This window comes from Rhinatrema bivittatum, chromosome 4, assembly GCF_901001135.1.
Source record: "Rhinatrema bivittatum chromosome 4, aRhiBiv1.1, whole genome shotgun sequence".
Classification (NCBI taxonomy): Eukaryota; Metazoa; Chordata; class Amphibia; order Gymnophiona; family Rhinatrematidae; genus Rhinatrema; species Rhinatrema bivittatum.
The window spans coordinates 191,219,312-191,237,837 of record NC_042618.1 but is presented as its reverse complement, the minus strand read 5'-3'; the positions used below and the strand labels follow the sequence as shown (position 1 = coordinate 191,237,837).

At 40.5% G+C, this 18,526-nt stretch overlaps 1 protein-coding gene across 6 annotated transcripts in view; it reads right to left on the bottom strand.

Moving 5' to 3' along the window:
- PBRM1 (polybromo 1) overlaps positions 1–18,526 on the bottom strand; it is a 355,730-nt gene that overhangs the window by 54,517 nt on the left and 282,687 nt on the right. The window contains exons 26-29 of one of the 6 annotated variants that reach the window (XM_029599448.1): positions 12,963–13,178; positions 12,610–12,811; positions 11,287–11,451; positions 3,582–3,740 (exon numbers count right to left, since the gene is read on the bottom strand). In XM_029599448.1, the coding sequence (XP_029455308.1) occupies positions 3,582–3,740; positions 11,287–11,451; positions 12,610–12,811; positions 12,963–13,178 (742 nt within the window). The remainder of the gene's footprint in view (positions 1–3,581; positions 3,741–11,286; positions 11,452–12,609; positions 12,812–12,962; positions 13,179–18,526) is intronic. The other 5 variants (XM_029599445.1, XM_029599446.1, XM_029599447.1 and 2 more) reach the window with 5 other exon arrangements.

Genomic DNA, 18,526 nt, shown 5'->3' with positions numbered 1-18,526 from the left:
TGGCTTAGATATGCGCTCTGGTGAGTCGAGGTTGTGCGCTCAAAGGATGCGTGCGCTGCTGTGCGCACGGGCCAAAAACGTATGCGCCCGGCACAGGAGGCTTGGTTGTGCCCGTCGCTATTCGCATGGCACTTATGAGCGTGCCGATGTGCGCACAAGTGGTTTCTGCGCACGGCTTGCCGCTGTGCGCATGGGTCGAGGCAGCGGACAGGGCTGCGAACAGGTTAAAATGGCGATGGCGACCACCTCGGAGGGTCTCCACGTGGGAGAACCCTCGTATCAAACCGGGGCCTAGCCCTACTGGGGCTGATCAACCCGGTGACACTAGCACCGGCTGGCAATCCGTGTGACTCTTCGAACTTCGGCGGAGACGTATAAGAAGTTTTCTACCTTACCTTGTCTCGGCGTTTCCCGGTCTCGTTCCGGGCGGTCTCCGGCTGCGGGGGGGGGGGGGGGGGGGATACCTTCACCGCCGCGCTCAAAGTTGTACCCGCTGCCTCTCAGCCTTACCCATTGACGGGGGCTAAGTCCACGCCGAGGGTCGGCTACCGAACCGAGGCCTACCTCCAAGGGATCGCGGAAATCACCTCCGGAATTCTCAACTGGGGGAGGGACCTGAAGGGTGTCACCGCAGGAGAGCAAGGCTAGTCTGTAGAGTTAAGGATTCTTCTTGTTTTGGGTTTCTTTGGATAAATTACTCTAACGCTGTGCGACCGTGCATAGAGTCCCGAACTGCTATGGAGACGGAAAATACTGAAGAGCAGCGCATCCTGCAGGGGTATATGTACTAGGACTGTCGTCAGACGTCTCCAACTGCTATCAGGAGTACACTATACCCATTGGTCCAGAGTCCATCCGCTACACGCTAGGAAATGCTCCTTTAAGAACCTGGACATATATAAGCAATCATCCAAGGATACTAAAATTGTAGCCATATGCTTTCTTTAAAGCTCTACCTCACACTGCCTTACCCCATTGTATTTCTCTGATGTATTTTCTCTGACTTATTTATTTTGGTGTACTTATGTTGTATTCCTCTGATGGCTACTGTTCCTCTTTTACTTGAGATATTAAGAATGTATATGTTCACCTGCTGTAATGTGCTTTGAGCTCTCTAGATGGAAAAGCACAATATAAATGATGATGACAGTGAGCAACTAGCAGGGTTACAGTGCCGACACAAAAAGATCCTGCTCCTGTGTTTGGCCTTTGCTTCTCCTGAATCTTGCTTTTCAAAGCCAGGATCTCATTCCCCTGAACTTGCCCAAATTGACCAGGTAGCTCTGGAAGCTTTGCTAGTAGACTGGAGGAACTTTCCTATTGCCCTTGAGCTCCAAACAGATACATAGACATTTTCTGTCTACGCCATACATATTCCTGACTGCTCCCCGAGTGTATTGCTCAGTCACGTCCTGACAGTTTGTGCCAGCCCAAAAGGTAAGAGAAGTCTGCCCTATGAAAAAATGGATACAGCCAAGGGCCATTCTGACATTTTGAAAGTACTGGTTATAGATATCCAGGCCATGCAAGAACAGATACAATTCTTGCAACAAACAATGGATATGCAGCAACACCCTATGACAAGCCTGGCTGAGCTATATCCCTCAGTATGATGCCTATGATCCCCAGGACATCAGATACATTCCTTGACAACTCAGACAGAACTCAAAAAAAACTTTTCCTAGTATTCTGAAATCAATGTAGATTATTTTTCAGCTTGCAACACTGTATTTATGGGGCAGATTCCCTGAAAGTAGCCTCATGGAGGAGTTTGTTAAGACAGAAAGCCCTAGTGTAGGTAACCCTGTTAAGGCAATCCCCTGCTAGATAATCTGGAGTTTATTGCTGCCATGACAGACATTTGGGGAACCAGATAGAGTACATTTAGCCGGAAACCATTCAGTTGTAGACTAAGCTACTGAATTCTACAGGTGACCATAGATGTAGCATGGAATGAACATGCTTTCTACACAGATTTTAAGGGAAGGCTTTCCAGGCATATTAAAGGATAAGCTGGCATGACTCAATCCTCCAAAGAATTTCGAGCCACTGGTGACCATGTGCATAAGGATCAAACAGTGACTTACCAAATGTCATCTGGAAAATAGATCTGTTTCCAAAGTTGAGAAATGAAATCTGCTAATAAGACCAGGGAATCCTAACTTGAACCCAGAGATGACTGTTAGCTGAAAAGGAGAGATCCACCAGGAGGGCAACCGAGGCACAGAGTCATATGCCCAAATAGATCAGAGAACCAAAAAGAATCTAGGATGATTTGTTTCCCACTGCTAACTCCAGCAGAGGGCACAGAGCTGGGGGATGGGTTTGCCAGCTTTCCAGGCCAGTTATGATTCCTCCTCCGACCTACTTATAGGGTAATACAAGTACCTATTCTTGAAGGATCAAGAGGTATAAGTAACAGCCAAAATCAACTCTGGGGCATCTGTCGACTTTATGGACATTATCTTTGCTTGGCAATACAGGATCCCAGGTTCATCAAAAATAAGTAGCCATTGTAGTGGAGATAATTGGAAGTTCCCCATTAACAACTGGACCAGTAAATTTGGCCACAGACTTGCTAATAATGGATGAAGGACCAAAGGCCATTAAGTTTTGACCTGATTCAAGCCCAGCATTTTCCAGTGATCTTAGGATTCTCCTGGTTAGATTTTCCTGACCCATGGATAAATTGTAAAGCCTGAAAAACAGCATTCAGGCCTTCTGGTTGCTAAGAAGAGTGCCTGCTCAGACCAGGAACAGAGGTTCAATACAGTAGAGATATGGAGCAATCTGATGAATACTACTCAGCTGCAGTGACACAGAATGTACACCTCAGAGAAATGCATGGAATACCATGAAGTACTTGATAAGAGAGTGGCTGACATTCTATCATCCCTCTCCCCTACCAGGTACTACTGTCGTAAATTTCAGGGGTTCCAGCTTTGAATTTCTTTATTATTTGTGCAGACAGTTGTCATAAGGTTTAAGACTACTCTGTTTAGCTGGGCAATATAGCTTAAGGCAGGACATATAACAAAGTAGGCTAAACAGCAAGCTAACATACACCAGTAATCTAGAGGTTAGACTCTCTCATCAATCTGCAACCAGGAAAATATGTACCTTTTTGGAGGATACTGTACTCCCTCTCTCAGAACCTGAACTGAAGACTCTACAGGAGTATTTATAAGACAATTTAGAAAAAGGATTCATTAGATCTTCCATGTCACCATTGGAGGCCCCAATCTTCTTTGTCCCCAAAAAAGATAGGTCAGTTTGCCTGTGTTTTTACTGGGCATTAGACAATTATAATACAAAATAAATACCCATGAATTCCATTAATATTGACACTAAAATTTCAAGTTTATACAGCAGAAATGTGTGCTTGCCATATTTTGAAGGCTGCTTGATACATGTCATAAGGAGTTTTCTTTAAAGCAAGCACTATCCAGGTAAGAACATTTTTTCAGCTTATCCTTCCAGTTGATCCCAGTCTGCAGCTAAGTCTGGTAAGAGGTAGTTAGAGAAAGGTATGGAAAGAACTTGAAGATGAGATAATGAGTGAATGAGGTTGATATTCTTACCCGGTATTGGGATGCCTGGGATGCTTGGCATACCTGGCGGAAGGTGGTGGGGTGGAGGGAGCACCCCAGGGTGAAGTGGCTGCATGCTGCTCATGCTAACAATACCATCAATTGGGCCCTGCATAGGTGGCAGGCCAGGCGGATAGCCACCTATCATGCCTTGAAGGACAACAAATTTTAAACATGCATCAATAACATGCAACATGATCTAAATAACAACACATGCACTACAAATGGATAAGCATAGTTAGTACTACATGATACACAATTTAATTTCTTGCAAAAATGAAATAAGTTTAGAAACGTGAAATACTTTGGATAGATGAATTAGTATGTGGCACAGTGAACAGTAGCATGTTTTTATGGGGAACGTGCCCAGTTTCGCAACTGCACAGTTGACTACTATTGGTAACAAAATGACTTCTCCAAGCACACTTAACATAAGCATCCTGTGGGAGGTTATATTAATGAATCACAGATAAAAATCACACTCACTAGAGTCCAACAGGTCCATATTGGTTAAGTTATACATACTTTCCATGAACCGAGCAGACCCTATTCCATATGAAGTGATCTGCAACAAACAGGATTTCAGGGGAACCGATGGTGGGTGGTTTAAAGAAATTAGTGACAGTAAAATTTTAAGTATGCAGAGTACGCATAACTACTTGATGTGTTTATTTAAAAAATACTATACAATTCACATACAAAAACAGTTTTAAAAACAAAAACATTCAGTAGCTCATAATCTGACTTTCACAATTTTTGAATTCAGTATACTCAAGTTCAGTGTGCTTGGAGACAGCCAGAACTGCCTGCATTTACTTTTCAAATATAGTTTTAAACTAGACAAGAAACTGCTCTAGTAGTTTTATACATTTAGAATGCTCTGACTTAAAACTCGGGAAAAAATGTAACTAAAAGGAAAAGTGCTCCTCTCTCTCTGGTTGTGTATACTGTAAGAGATTTGAAAAATTGCTACCGTCTAGACCAGGGATGACCAACTGTGATCCTCAAGAGCCATAGATAGGACTTGTTTTCAGGATATCCACAATGAACATACATGAGGTAGATTTGCATATGATGAAGGCACTGCATGCAAATCTACCTCATGCATATTCACTGTGGATATCCTGAAAATAAGGCTTGTTTGTAGCTCTTGAAGACTGCTGACAGCCAAGCCTAATCTTCAAATTTTATATTGTAGGGGGTAGGTAACTCTAGTCTCCGAGTATATCAAGTCAGTCTGGATTTTAGGATATCCACAATAAATATGCATGCAATGTATTTGCATGCAATGGAGGCTGTACATGGCAAATGAATTTCATGAATATTAAGTGTGAACATCTTGATAATCTGACTGGCTTGCAGCCCTCAAGGAATGGAATTGTCTACCCCTGCTATATCAGATATTTTCAATCCAGCAGCCCTGGGACAGTCATGGTTTTTTTTTTTTTGGCCTCGCAGTTTCCTCCTCCTCTTTTTGGATTACTAGCTTAGTCAGGGATTACAGGATCATAAGCATTCATTTGCAACTACCTGGGGATTCCCCCCCCCCCTTTTTTTGTATCCCCTTCCTAACTCAGCCTGGCTATTGCAGTGACTGTCCTTGGCTAGGGGCCACCAATCACAGCTCCCTGCAGCTGTAGTGGATCCTGAGCTACTAGGTCTCACTGTTAATGGATGGCTGAAAATCAAACCCAGATCCTCTGCGTGGTGGTGCACACCACCTGCCAATGAGCCACCAGCCCAACCCCACAGTCATCAGGTTTAATAATCATGATAAAAGGTCTCATTTCACAATATGTTCCTTAACATGAATGCTTTGCTTTTCACATTGGTTCGAGTTGCTTCTTTTACACTATTGTACCAACACCTGCAGCAGACTTTCACCAAAGAGCAAGTAAAACAGGGCTTGACCTCAGTTTCCAGCCCCTTATCCTGCTCCATGTTCTCGAGGAAGTATTTAACATCCTGGGTTGGGGGGGGGGGGATGTGAATGTAATGAGACCCACTTCTGTTTGACAGTAACATCACCTGGCCACCTTAAGAGTAATATTATTATTAATCTGTTTCCCTCAACTACAATACTGCTTCTATGATGAAGGGTGTGTTATGGGATTAAAAACTAGGGGAAAACCTGGTGGCTACAAATGAAGGCTCATGGCACCTAAGTCTTGGCATCTCCAGGTCATAAATGTTAGTGAGCAAAGCTGAAGTAAGTTCCAAATGGGCTGGAAGGCTAACAAACAGGTGGCAGCTGCCTACCCAAAATAAACTGGTAATCAAAATGCTATTTGAATGGATTTATACAGATGTGTAAAGCTGGTATCACTAGAAACAAAACAGTTTCTTCAAATTTCACACATTTTACAATCCAACTGAAATGGAACAGAAAATATTTGCAAGAGGACTGCAAAGATACAGTGGCTTGCAAAAGTATTCAGCCCCCTAAAAAGTCAGCAGATTTGTATGGATTACAAACACAAATTGTTCCAGACAGTATGTTTATTGCAAACTAATATGCTCTTAAAGTAAATTTTCAAAGCCACAATTCATTATTTCTCTGCGTTTTTTATAAAATAAAATGTAAAAACTGAAAAATGCTGCTTGCATAAGTATTCAACCCCATGTGCTGTAGAGGCTCCAAGTTTACATAGATGAAAGATATTGCCCCAACAATTGGCCTCCACCTGTGAATCATTAAAAGATATCAGCTTTTCTGGATAAAAGACCCCCTAATTCCAGTACCATTGGTCAGACACTGAATCTGAAGGAAAGCTGTGAAAATGAAGACCAAAGAGCATTCTAAGAAAATTAAAAATAAAGTTATAGACATGCACAAGATAGGAAAAGGCTGCAAATTAATATCCAACTGCTTAGATATCCCAGTAAGCACTGTTGGATCAATTGTGAGGAAATGGAAGCTGCATCATACCACCCAGACACTGCCTAGATAAGGCCGTCTCTCAAATCTCAGCGTCAGAGCAAGAAGGAGACTTGTAAGGGAAGCCACAGAAAGGCCAACAATCATTTTGAAGGAGCTACAGATTTCAGCAGCTGAGCTGGAGTAGAGGTGTACCAGTCAACCATATCAAGAGCTCTGCATACAACTTGCCTGCATGGGAGGGAGGCTAGAAAGAAGGTATTACTGAAGAAAAAACATATCAAAGCATGTCAGGAGTTTGCCAGAAAGCATCAGAGTGACCCAGCTAAAATGTGGGATAAGGTTTTGTGGTCTGACATGAGAAAAATGGAGCTTTTTGCCCAAAATTCAAAATGCTGTATGTGGTGCAAACCTAACACTGCCCATTCTTCAGCAAACACTATCCCAACAGTAAAGTAAGGGAGTGGCAGTATCATGTTGTGGGGATGCTTTTCCTCAGCGGGGACCGGGCATCTTGTTAAAATTGAAGGACGGATGGATTGTGCAACATACTGGCAGATACTGCAAGTCAACCTGCTTCAACTTGCTAAAAAACTAAAACTTGGAAGAAAGTTCACCTTTCAGCAGGACAATGACCCCAAGCATAAAGCCAGAGCAACACAGGAGTTGTTGAACAACAAAAAGATGAATGTTCTACAATGGCCAAGTCAAAGTCTAGATCTCAATCCAAACGAGAATTTTGGGCACTATTTGAAAATTGCAGTCCATAAGCATCATCCAACCAACCTGGAGCAAATCTGCCAGGGAAAATGGGCAAAAATCACTCCCAAACAATGTACAATGCTGGTAGAAATTTACCCCAACAGGCTTAAAGCTGTTACTGAAGCAGGTGGTTCTACCATGTACTAGTCTGAAGAGGTTGAATACTTATGCAAGCAGCATTTTTTCAGTTTTTAATTTTACCTTACAAAAACTGCAGAGAAATAACGAATTGTGATTTTGAAAATTTACTTTAAGAAAATACTGGTTTACAATAAACATACTGTCTGGAATAATCTGTGAAAATATCATTTGTAATCCACACAAATCTGCTGACTTTTTAGGGGATCAAATATGTTTGCAAGCCCTTCCTAACTCAGCCTGGCTATTGTCACACTTCATGTACAATTATTGCAAGAGAAAAAGTTTGCTTACAATCCATTTGAAATGACACTGGGGTTGTTTTGGGAGGCAGGTCATTCTTTTAACATTGGCAGCAGTAAATGTATCACTTTAAAATGATTTGTTTTATTTTTTTATAAAAAACCCCCAAAAAATTATTTCCTTTTTCTGTGGTGAAATGTCAATTAAAACAGATAACCATATTAGCTAAGACAAATTTCCAGCTGAACCCAATTCTTTCAAATAATGTTCTGCACATTAAGGGGGTAATTTGGTAACACTGCGCCAGCAATTTCCGCATAAGTTACACCAATTTTCAAAGCTGACTTGCGTGCAAAATCCACTTTGAAAATTATCCCTGCAAAACTGTGTACACAATATCATCTGCTTTTTGGTAAATGCAGTTTTGCCAAGAGAATTTACAAATAAAGTCAAAAAGTATGAGTTTAAGTCTTAACCCCTCCCAGACTCCACCAATGGAACACTTCTTCCCTATGCATGTATGTACAGGGTCTAAGCATGGAATTCTACGCACGTATTAGGTGCACAATTTTGCTAAAGACCCATTTTTGCAGGGCAAAGCATTTTATTTTACCTGCAGAAGTCCCTTCGAAAATTACATGCAGTGCTCAGTAACCCCTTTCTACTGCTTTTGAATAAAAATATATATACCATAGAAGCTTGATAAAAGCAGCTTCTTCTCAATTTCCACTAAAGTACAACTAACCAATGAGGTTGAAGCTGTAGCTTAGATCTGCACTTACCCATATCATGAATCTTTTTCCGGTTGGTCATCACTAACATTAGGTGACAAATGGGAAATTGCACAAAAGGGCATTCTAACCATTTTCTATTACTTATTACCTAGGATTTATATACAAACTGATTGGAGAATAAGAAAATATTAGGGATACTTGCTGAAAAGAGTTTCCCCTAAATGAAATATAATAAATGATGGCAGGTCACAATCTCAGAGTTCAGCTCTTCTGCCCATTCTCCATTCCTACTCTGATACTGCAGACTATGTGCTTTCAACCCTTATCATTCCTCCACGCCTTTATTTCTGTTGATTATATCTCCCTCCATGTATTGTACCATACCATTAAACTGACTTTCCTCACTGCTCTTTGTCACACGGTTTGGCATTCTTGATTTCATCAGATAAGATCACCTGTCAATCCCTTTCCCATTTGGTGCTCATTGTACCTTGTTCTCATTGTGTATTTTCCTCTGGGTTTCTGTACCCCAAGTGCATGATGATGATTTTTTTTTTTTTTTTAGTTGTAACCAAGATATAATGCAAGAAAGTATAAAGAAATATCACCACTGTTTCTGGTGTCAACCCTACTACAAGTCTTAGTGTCATGAAAATATTGAACTTGGCTGCCTCAGGACTAATCCCTCTAACACTGTTGATCACTCTCCTTTTCTTAAACTTTATTGAACTCCACACACTACCATCACACAGCCAGTTTTTAATCCCATGTACCACTTTATGGCTAATTCATCAGCTGCTCAGTTTGTCAACGAGTCTCCTATGAGAAGCAGTGCCAAAGGTGAAATGCATCCAGCATTCTTCTTAATTTAATTCCCTGGTATCCCATTAATTAAAAAAAAAATCAGTTGGTTTGAAGAGACCTCTCCTGTAATCTTCTGGACTTGAAGTTTTGCCAAATGGCCTCCTAATTTAATCTAATGCATTAAGACACATCCAAATGTAGCACTTTGTTCTGCTTTTCAATTTCTACCTACTTGTTTGGCTTCTTAAAGTGGAAACTTCACCAACCAAAAAATTAAAGATATTCCTATCAAATCTTTTTGAAGCTTAAAATATTTTTCCAGAGTTCTCATTCTGAAATGTTCCTTCACTCATAATGTTAGTTAACTTATTAGTTGATATGTTGACTATGATAAAATAATTATGACATCCTATAGGCTTTCACATACTGCAGGTAGAATAATTTAACAGCTGTTACTGAATCTTTAATGCACTGGAGTACCAAATTTGATCTAGCAGTTACAAATAATGCCAGATGCTACAATGGCTTATTGTTGAGTACATTGAATAATTTATTTAAACTTCCTGCAGCTTTCTAGTGCTGAGAGGTAATTTAAACAAAGGTCAAAACAAGGTTAAGAAGATCTGGAGCAAACCAGAAGGTTCAATGGAACCAAATTTGACTTAGTCTATTCTGGGAATTCACTACCAATCTTGAAGCGAAAGATCAGTATGCTATTACCGATTCAAATCAATAGGACACATACTGAACCGGCAAGAGAGACATCTATAAATATACAGAATGGGCCAATGAAACCTATCACACCTGTAATCCAGCATTTTCTACTACTTATAGATGTTTTTACTATACATAAATAAAGCAGGTAGGTTGCATTTTACTGTGTTTGGTGCGTGCTAATTAATCATGAAAAGAAAATTAATTGAAAACAGAAAAGCAGACAACATATTGGAGACACTATGCTTATAAAATAGAAAAAAAGGTACAAACTGCAACATAATAAGCAGCTCAGGAAAAATTCTTCCATCTTCCAGCCTTCAGGGTCTTTTGGTTTATTAGTCTTAACCCCTTAGGTGCCTGGTGCAAAGAATTTTTAGGGAAGTAAAATGCAACCAAGCAATAGTGGTAGCTTAAGAATTACAGGCGCCAAAGGTTTAAGATTGATCAACATGCTCTATGTATTCTATGCAGTTATGTATCTATATCTTTTTTCATTTTTACTAAATAAAATTACTGGGTGTTGAAAAGCATTTTCAGCAATAACACGGCAATCAGCTTCAGTTATTTATGAATGTCAATGTGGGATAATAAATGCCTACAAGGGCCTTACTGTCACTAACTGTATGTTAAATGTTTTTTTTATATTATTTTTTTGTCTGCACTCCAACAGCATGACCTTAACAGTTTGGACCAACTGAAGCTAAGTACTCTGAGATCTGCCTTGCCAGTGACCTTCAGACATGTAGTGGTGACAAGTTCTTTCTAAATACTCTGTAGAAGTCTAGGATTAAGGTAAGAGAGAGAACAGGTTTACTATTTTCAGTTAAAAGCTGAGATGGAATTAAAGTTCTCTAACCTGCTACAGTAACTACAGGAGTCCAGAATGTAAGAAGTATTTCATTACTGAACTTTTAATCCTCAGACTGAGATCCATACTGAAGCAAATTAATATTAATAAAATGCGTTCTTATATAAAAAATATTTATAACATAAAACATGTTCTTATTATCCTTTTGAAATTGTAGCAGTATGTGTACATGGCCAGGATTAACCATTAGCCGATCAACCAATTTTAAAATTCTACTTTGCAACGAGAAGTTAACTGGCAACTCGTCCAGAAAACAGTACAGCTGTAAGAACGGCCATGTCCTGCTATACAGGAGTAGAATCTGCTGTCCTTCAGCTCAGCATTTTTGTTACAGACATGAGGTTCATTTGCTAAAAACTACAAAATGCATACAGCAAAGCAAGTTATTTACAAAATCATTCTGTGAAAACTCAGAAAATTCTTTTTGGGACATAAAAGTTAATTTTGAGAAACTCTTCCACCGCCCTCAAAATATTTGCCATGTCTCTTTGTTTATAAACTTTTGTCAGTCTCACGCGGTGGTGCCCATCAAGGTTTATACTCCCACTTTACCTCCGACAGGTGTCATCTGCGGATTGAGCATCCCCATTGGTGTTGGTGGAGGCACCACCCCCATAAGAGCTCCGACCGGAGTGCCCGCTCGGGGGGACGCACTCTGCTGTTGCTGCTGTGCTGCCCGTTCTCTCTCCTGCTGTTCTGCAACTTTGGCTGCTCGCTCTGCAAAAGCATTATAGTTTTTTTTTGTTTGTTTGTTTACTTGGTTGGTTTTTTTTTTGTTTTTTTTTAATAGTTTTTTATTGTGATCCAGAATTTCATGACAGGGTCAACTGGATAATACTGATTGCCATTAAAGTAATTATGCTGTAATATGTTAAATGCAGTAAATATATACTGAATGCCAACTAGAATGAACATATGTAAAAATCCTGAGTTTCTCATCTTAGTCTGATCAAGAACATTTAATAAAAACAAGATTGTGATCACAGTAAAAAATAAAATGCTGAGAGACTCTTTCAGTGTGTCTGACTTCAGATGTAGTTAAATATTACTAGTCTCATCTCTGCAAGTCAAAATATTTCATCTTTTGACTCCTCTCCAAGCAGAAATTTTAAGGAATACATGGGAGTTCTTTACCATTAATGTAACTCCTTTTCTTTCTTATTTTCTAAAAGGAATAAGATATTAATAGTTGTTCTGATAACTAACATGCAGTCCTCCCTTTATGCATTTAGACTCGAGTGAAAATAAGCTTATGCCCAGTATGAACGGAGCAATGAGAAAGCAGGTAGAGACCTGAATAAAGTGGTGTCTTATCTATTCTCCAACAACAGGTGCAAATCTCCTGCCTATCTCTGCCACTGTAAGCTGGAATATGGAAGAACGCCACCCTTGCACTATGCCACAAAATGTCATGATAGGGAAGCACTGGTAATGCCATAGTCTATTTTCTGGAAGGGAAAAACTGCAACTAAGCAGCCAGAAATTTACAAAAATCTTAAAAGGGTTATATATTTTTACCCAGAGTTTCACAGGAATCAGATTTAAGATTGAAAAAAAACTTGAGAAAATCATTTCTATCAAGACCAGAGAATAAAAAAAATTTTCAAATTGGAAAACCAATTTGCTGCAGGGTAACTTTAGAAAACTAAGGCCATGTCATGCAATATTCTCCCAACAGTGAAATTGTGATTCCTCCATGATTGTCTTTTTCTTTAAACACATGCTCAAACCAATCAAAAATATTTATTGTCTGGATTTCCAGCTTGTACACAGGAGAAAAACCTTTTAAACATCAAGCCCTTAGTTTAATAATAAAGAACGACTATTTTGAGGATTTGCATTCATGAAACAGGGTGAGCAGCTACCATCATTTACCTTCATAATCAGCTTTCTTGGTTGCCTCTAGGTTTCTCCACTCAGTCCCTACCAGCCTACTGAGTTCTCCAAAAGAATAGTCCGGGTGCTGAGCTTTAATTACAGCTCTCATCTCGCTGCTGAACAAGATGTAGCCACTCATATTGATCTTTCTCTTGGATCCCTCCTTTTTATTGCTGCTCTTAGCAGATTTGGGAGTAGACTGTATGGAGAAAAAAAAACATCATGTCACTAACATAACAAGGGTCCAACTAAAACAGCAATACTATGACATCTCTCCCCACCCCGAATGTAGCAGTATCCCTCCCACTACACAAATCAACATGTTCTCCAACCTCCAGTTCCGAATTTACCTTTCTGTTGTCTAAACACATTGTTTGTAATTTGGAGCTTCTGTCCACCGCCTCCCCGGGATCGTCATCTTGATTTGGCCTGTCAATGGGCGTTTGTGCCTGCTCTGTCTCTGTTACGTTCCCCCTTAGCGTCAGTGAGGAGGGGGAGGGCAGCCTGACCGATGATGTCAGGACGTCGGAGCATCGGGGGGAGCTCGGCGGTACGGCAGCGGCGGCCTGATTTAGTGTTTTGAAACACGGGTTACAAATGATTGGGAAAAGAAAAAGTTGAAAAAATATTGGTTTGCATATGACCAGATAAATCTGAATTGATAGGGGGAGGAGAGAAGGGACAGGACTCTTTCATGAGTTAGACAGGAAAACTTGGGGTGCAGAGCAGCGAAATGGTGCTTTTGCTTAACTATGCAGCCAGACCTAGTTAATCCATACTTGATCTGTACAAGATATTATGAATAGCTTACATCCAAATAAGAAGTAAATGTGCTTTATGATTATATCAGTTTTAAAATATGCATGGTGCCATTTTTTGGGCAGATAATTTGAAAGCACATGGTCAGCACATTAGCCTCTAGGAGGCAGAAATAAAATTATTATTACTATTTTCCAATTATAGGGGGCGTAAAGTGAGGTGTAGGGGAATGAAATAACTTTACCAAGGCCATGCAGAGAATTTGCAGATCTGGAAAATAAAACTTGGACACTTTCTGCTCTAAACCACACCTCCTCCCAGATATGGGATGGTATGTGACACCCACCAAAAAAGAAATCTTATATTATGTGGGCAACAGGGTCTTATCAACCTGAATATATATTTTTTTTAATTTCAAATAAAAAAAGAACTTCATAAATTATACGAATTAACCAGGTCTGACTTTACTACAGATTATTTAGAGTTGAGGTCAATGAGCAGGCAGCTTTCTTTCTGGAAAGAGCGTCTCTTGAGTCTAGGACGTTAGAATTGCAAAACTAACGTCCTAAAGTAAGACAAACATAAATGAGAGAAAAATGTACTTTTCTTAAAAATGGTTTTATAGAACATAAACTTATCCATCAATGTGTCCTCGGGTGTTTGGGGAAGACACACTTCTGGCTATATAGCTACAAAATAAAGTGTCCAGTCATGGTCAACACACTGAGCACAATACGGCTGAAGCCTGATAGACCTAGATTTCTGGGTTTTGATGCCTTGTTGAATCTTCAAAGAGACTTTTAGGCATGGGCAGCCAGGCGCAGCACTGAAAATGAGAAACTTACAAAGAAAAACATCAAACCTCGACTGTTTTTCAACAGTACAATACTGTGCACCGTGTTCAAAACGCCACTAAAAATCATGAAATAGGAATACTGACACATGGAATATGGGGAAAAAGAGTCAGAAAGAACGAGCAAACAGATAAAGTATCCAAAGTCCAAAGCCCTAGAGTTGGAGATACTGTAAAAAAGATCTCACTTTAATTAGCTGGAATCATTACAGCACTTATACAATCTCTCTAGTGCATGCAATATAATGCAAATTCTCTCTCATTAGGTACTTTCAGTTTTATCTTTATTCTAGCCTCTTGTGCTTTTGGTAAAACCAATGAATCCAGTCTTATACAGTGCTTTCTATATAAACTGATAACAAATGATTTTTGTGTGCTGTAGTAACCATTAGGTTTGCACAGCATGACCAAGCAGCGTAAGCGGGAAAAAACCTTCAGTTCATTACTTTATTTCTGTTTATGACTCGCTTCATTCATATACAAGTTTCTCGAAGCAAGTTATAGCAATAATAAGTCATTACAATAAAATCAACAGATCAGATATAAACTGGTCTCACTTGCATAACATTAATATCAAACTAATTTACCCTTCTATGCATCTGCAGATACACCTGCTTCCATATAGATGGAACGCTTAATTCTACCAACACTGCTATATTGTTAATGATCACTGAAGGGTTAGTTGGCTGGATCTATTGTACCATGTTTAGAGATGTTGCATTGCTGCTGTGCACTTAAGGGCCAGACCCATGGCTTGCACTGCAGCACACAGTGTTATGGCAGAGGGGTTCTAGGTTCAGATCCCCCATCAATCTAGGCCAGCCCAGGCCTGGTTGTACTGTGATGCTGGTGCAATCAGGCCCAGGGAAGGACGAAGGGAGGCAAGATGGCAGTTGTGGCAATGGTGGCATCTGTTGGCCAATGAGAGGTGTTGTGAGTGTCTTGAGGAGAGTGCCTTGGAGGCACTGCCCTCAAGCCCTTGGGCCAGCAAGCATCTTTGGGCACTCGGATAGCCATCAGGGCAAGAAAAGAATTTGGGAAAAAGCAAGAAATCATAAATCACAGACAAAAGATAAACAAGCACTAAAAATAACATTTGCAGGAGCTTTGTTTATACAATGGTTTAGCCCTTTCAGAAGTGTCAGACATCAAAGTATCACCAGTAAGCATTCAAAATACTGCTGAGTTCTTACTTGAGTAATTAAAGATCTCAGCTAAGGGAATGTGTCACAGAATACAAACCAATTTGTCCATGTTTTATTATACAATACTGGGAAATTACAAACATCCTTTCTTCATATGTAACTGTAAGGCTGACTGATATCTGCTCATAAAATGTCTGGAGAAGCTATATGCTTCCTAATTGATTCACAAATGGAGTCAAAGTTTTTTTGGAAAGACAATTTGTATATAAGAACATAAGAAATTGCCATGCTGGGTCAGACCAAGGGTCCATTAAACCCAGCATCCTGTTTCCAACAGAGGCCAAACCAGGCCACAAGAACCTGGCAATTACCCGAACACCAAGATGATCCCATGCTACTGATGCCAGTAATAGCAGAGACCATTCCCTAAATCAACTTTATTAATAGCAGTTAATAGACTTCTCCTCCAAGAACTTATCCAAACCTTTTTTGAACCCAGCTACACTAACTGCACTAACCACATCCACTGGCAACAAATTCCAGAGCTTTATTGTGCATTGAGTGAAAATGAATTTTCTCCATTAGTCTTAAAATATGCTACTTGCTAACTTCATGGAGTGCCCCCTAGTCCTTCTATTATCCGAAAGTGTAAATAACCGATTCACATCTACTCATTCAAGACCTCTCATGATCTTAAAGACCTCCATCATATCCCCCCCTCAGCTGCCTCTTCTCCAAGCTGAACAGCCCTAACTAACCTCTTCAGCCTTTCCTCATAGGGGAGTTGTTCCTTCCCCTTTATCATTTTGGTTGCCCTTCTCCATTGCAACTATATCTTTTTTGAGATGGGGCAACCAGAATTGTACACAGTATTCAAGGTACGGTCTAACCATGGAGCGATATAGAGGCATTTTGACATTTTCCGTTTTATTAACCAGTCCCTTCCCAATAATTCCTAACATTCTGTTTGCTTTTTTGACTGCTGCAGCACATTGAGCCGACGATTTCAAAGCATTATCCACTATGATGCCTAGATCTTTTTCCTGGGTGGTAGCTCCTAATATGGAACCTAACATCGTGTAACTAAAGCAACGGTTATTTTTCCCTATATGCATCACCTTGCACTTGTTCACATTAAATTTCATCTGCCATTTGGATGCCCAATTTTCCAGTCTCACAAGGTCTTCCTGCAATTTATCACAATCCGCTTGTGATTTAACTACTCTGAATAATTTTGTATCATCCGCAAATCTGATAACCTCACTCGTCGTATTCCCAAATGCACGGGGAGGATACTATCTGATTTATGGGGGTGCAAAAAGGAGCTGAAACTGTTCGGTGGCTTCTTTATTGTAGAGAAGAACCTTTTCTTATATTCTTTACAGACAAATTTAAACTTCCAGTTGCACTAATTGTGAGGTCAAGGTAGGCACAATCTATGGTATGCTCTACTTCTTGGTTACTTACATTAAATTTTAGTTTGTGTTTGAGACTTAGGGATTTTGTTTAAAAATATCCTTATTGGTGGGAAAGACTGGATGGGTCAATTGATGTTTATCTGCGGTCATCTATTATGTTCTTTTATACATTCACATGTAGGATTCATGCTAATCCAGTCTTCACTTGATACTTCCTGAAGAGAATTTCTGCCCCACAGCTATTTCTATAAATAAACATATCCTTCTTCAGTCTTGTAGTCACATCTGAAAAAGGAACCTAAATGATTTTGAAAAGTTCATATATATAAGAAAATTATTCCTCACCTGCTAATTTTCGTTCCTGTAGTACCAAGGATCAGTCCAGACGGTGGGTTATGTCCCCTGTCCAGCAGATGGAGTCAGAACAAAAACTCGAGGGGGGAGGTCCTATATGACCTCACACCTGAAGCTAGAATCCTCAGTAATAGGACTTTCAGAGCCAAAAAGAGGAAAAATGGAGGAATCAAGAAACACAACTGTTCAGAAAAGTGTAAATAACAATTGAACTGTTTTAAAAAACAATTACAACAATGGAACTTGCAACTAACAAACACACAAAACTCGATCATTTCCTAGAGAACTAGGGAATGACAGAGGTAGAGACAGAAAAGAGTAGCAATGACGAGCAGAGGCGTTCCCAAAACAAGAATTCCCCCCAAAAATTAGGGAGGGTGTCTGGACTGATCCTTGGTACTACAGGAACGAAAATTAGCAGGTGAGGAATAATTTTCTTTTCCCTGTACGTACCAGGATCAGTCCAGACGGTGGGATGTACCAAAGCTTCCCTACTACGGGTGGGCCTTGGAAAGCCCTGCTCGAATGACACTATCTCCGAAAGATCCGAACACGGGAGCACGTATGTCCAGACGATAGTGCTTGGAAAAGGTATGCAGTGACTTCCAGGTAGCCGCCCTACAGATCTCTTGGGCAGATACTGACATACTCTCCGCCCAAGAGGCCGCTTGAGCCCTTACAGAATGAGCCTTAACAGCCAACGGTGGTTGTCTTCCAGCCGTTATATACGCCGAGACTATCGCACCCTTCAACCAACGGGCGATAGTAGCCTTGGAAGCCATACAACCCTTCCTAGGTCCTGACCAAAGGACAAACAAGTGGTCTGAGAGTCGAAAATCATTTGTAGATGCTAGATACTGCAAAAGACACCGCTTGACATCCAAGGAACGCAGATGTCTAGAATCCTCCGACGAGAAGGAAGGCAATTCAACCGACTGGTTGAGATGAAAAGGAGAGACCACCTTTGGTAGAAAAGAAGGCACCGTGCGTAAAGATACCCCGCAGTCCGTGAAACGGAGATACGGTTCCCTACAGGACAGCGCCTGAAGTTCTGAAATGCGACGCGCTGAAGTAATGGCCACCAGGAAAATAGACTTAAGCGTAAGATCCTTTATGGTGGACGTCCGTAGAGGTTCGAATGGTGGATCCCCCAGTACCTTGAGAACCAAGTTGAGACTCCATGAAGGACAGAGTGGTCTGATCGGAGGCTTCAACTGTCGTACTCCCCGGAGGAAGCGTACAACATCCGGATGCGCCGAGAGAAGCGAGTCCTTTCCATTATGGAGAAGCGCTCCCAAGGCAGCCACCTGAACTCGAATGGAGTTGTAGGCGAGACCCATCTCCAAACCTGACTGCAAAAAATCAAGAATCTGAGCGACCGAAGC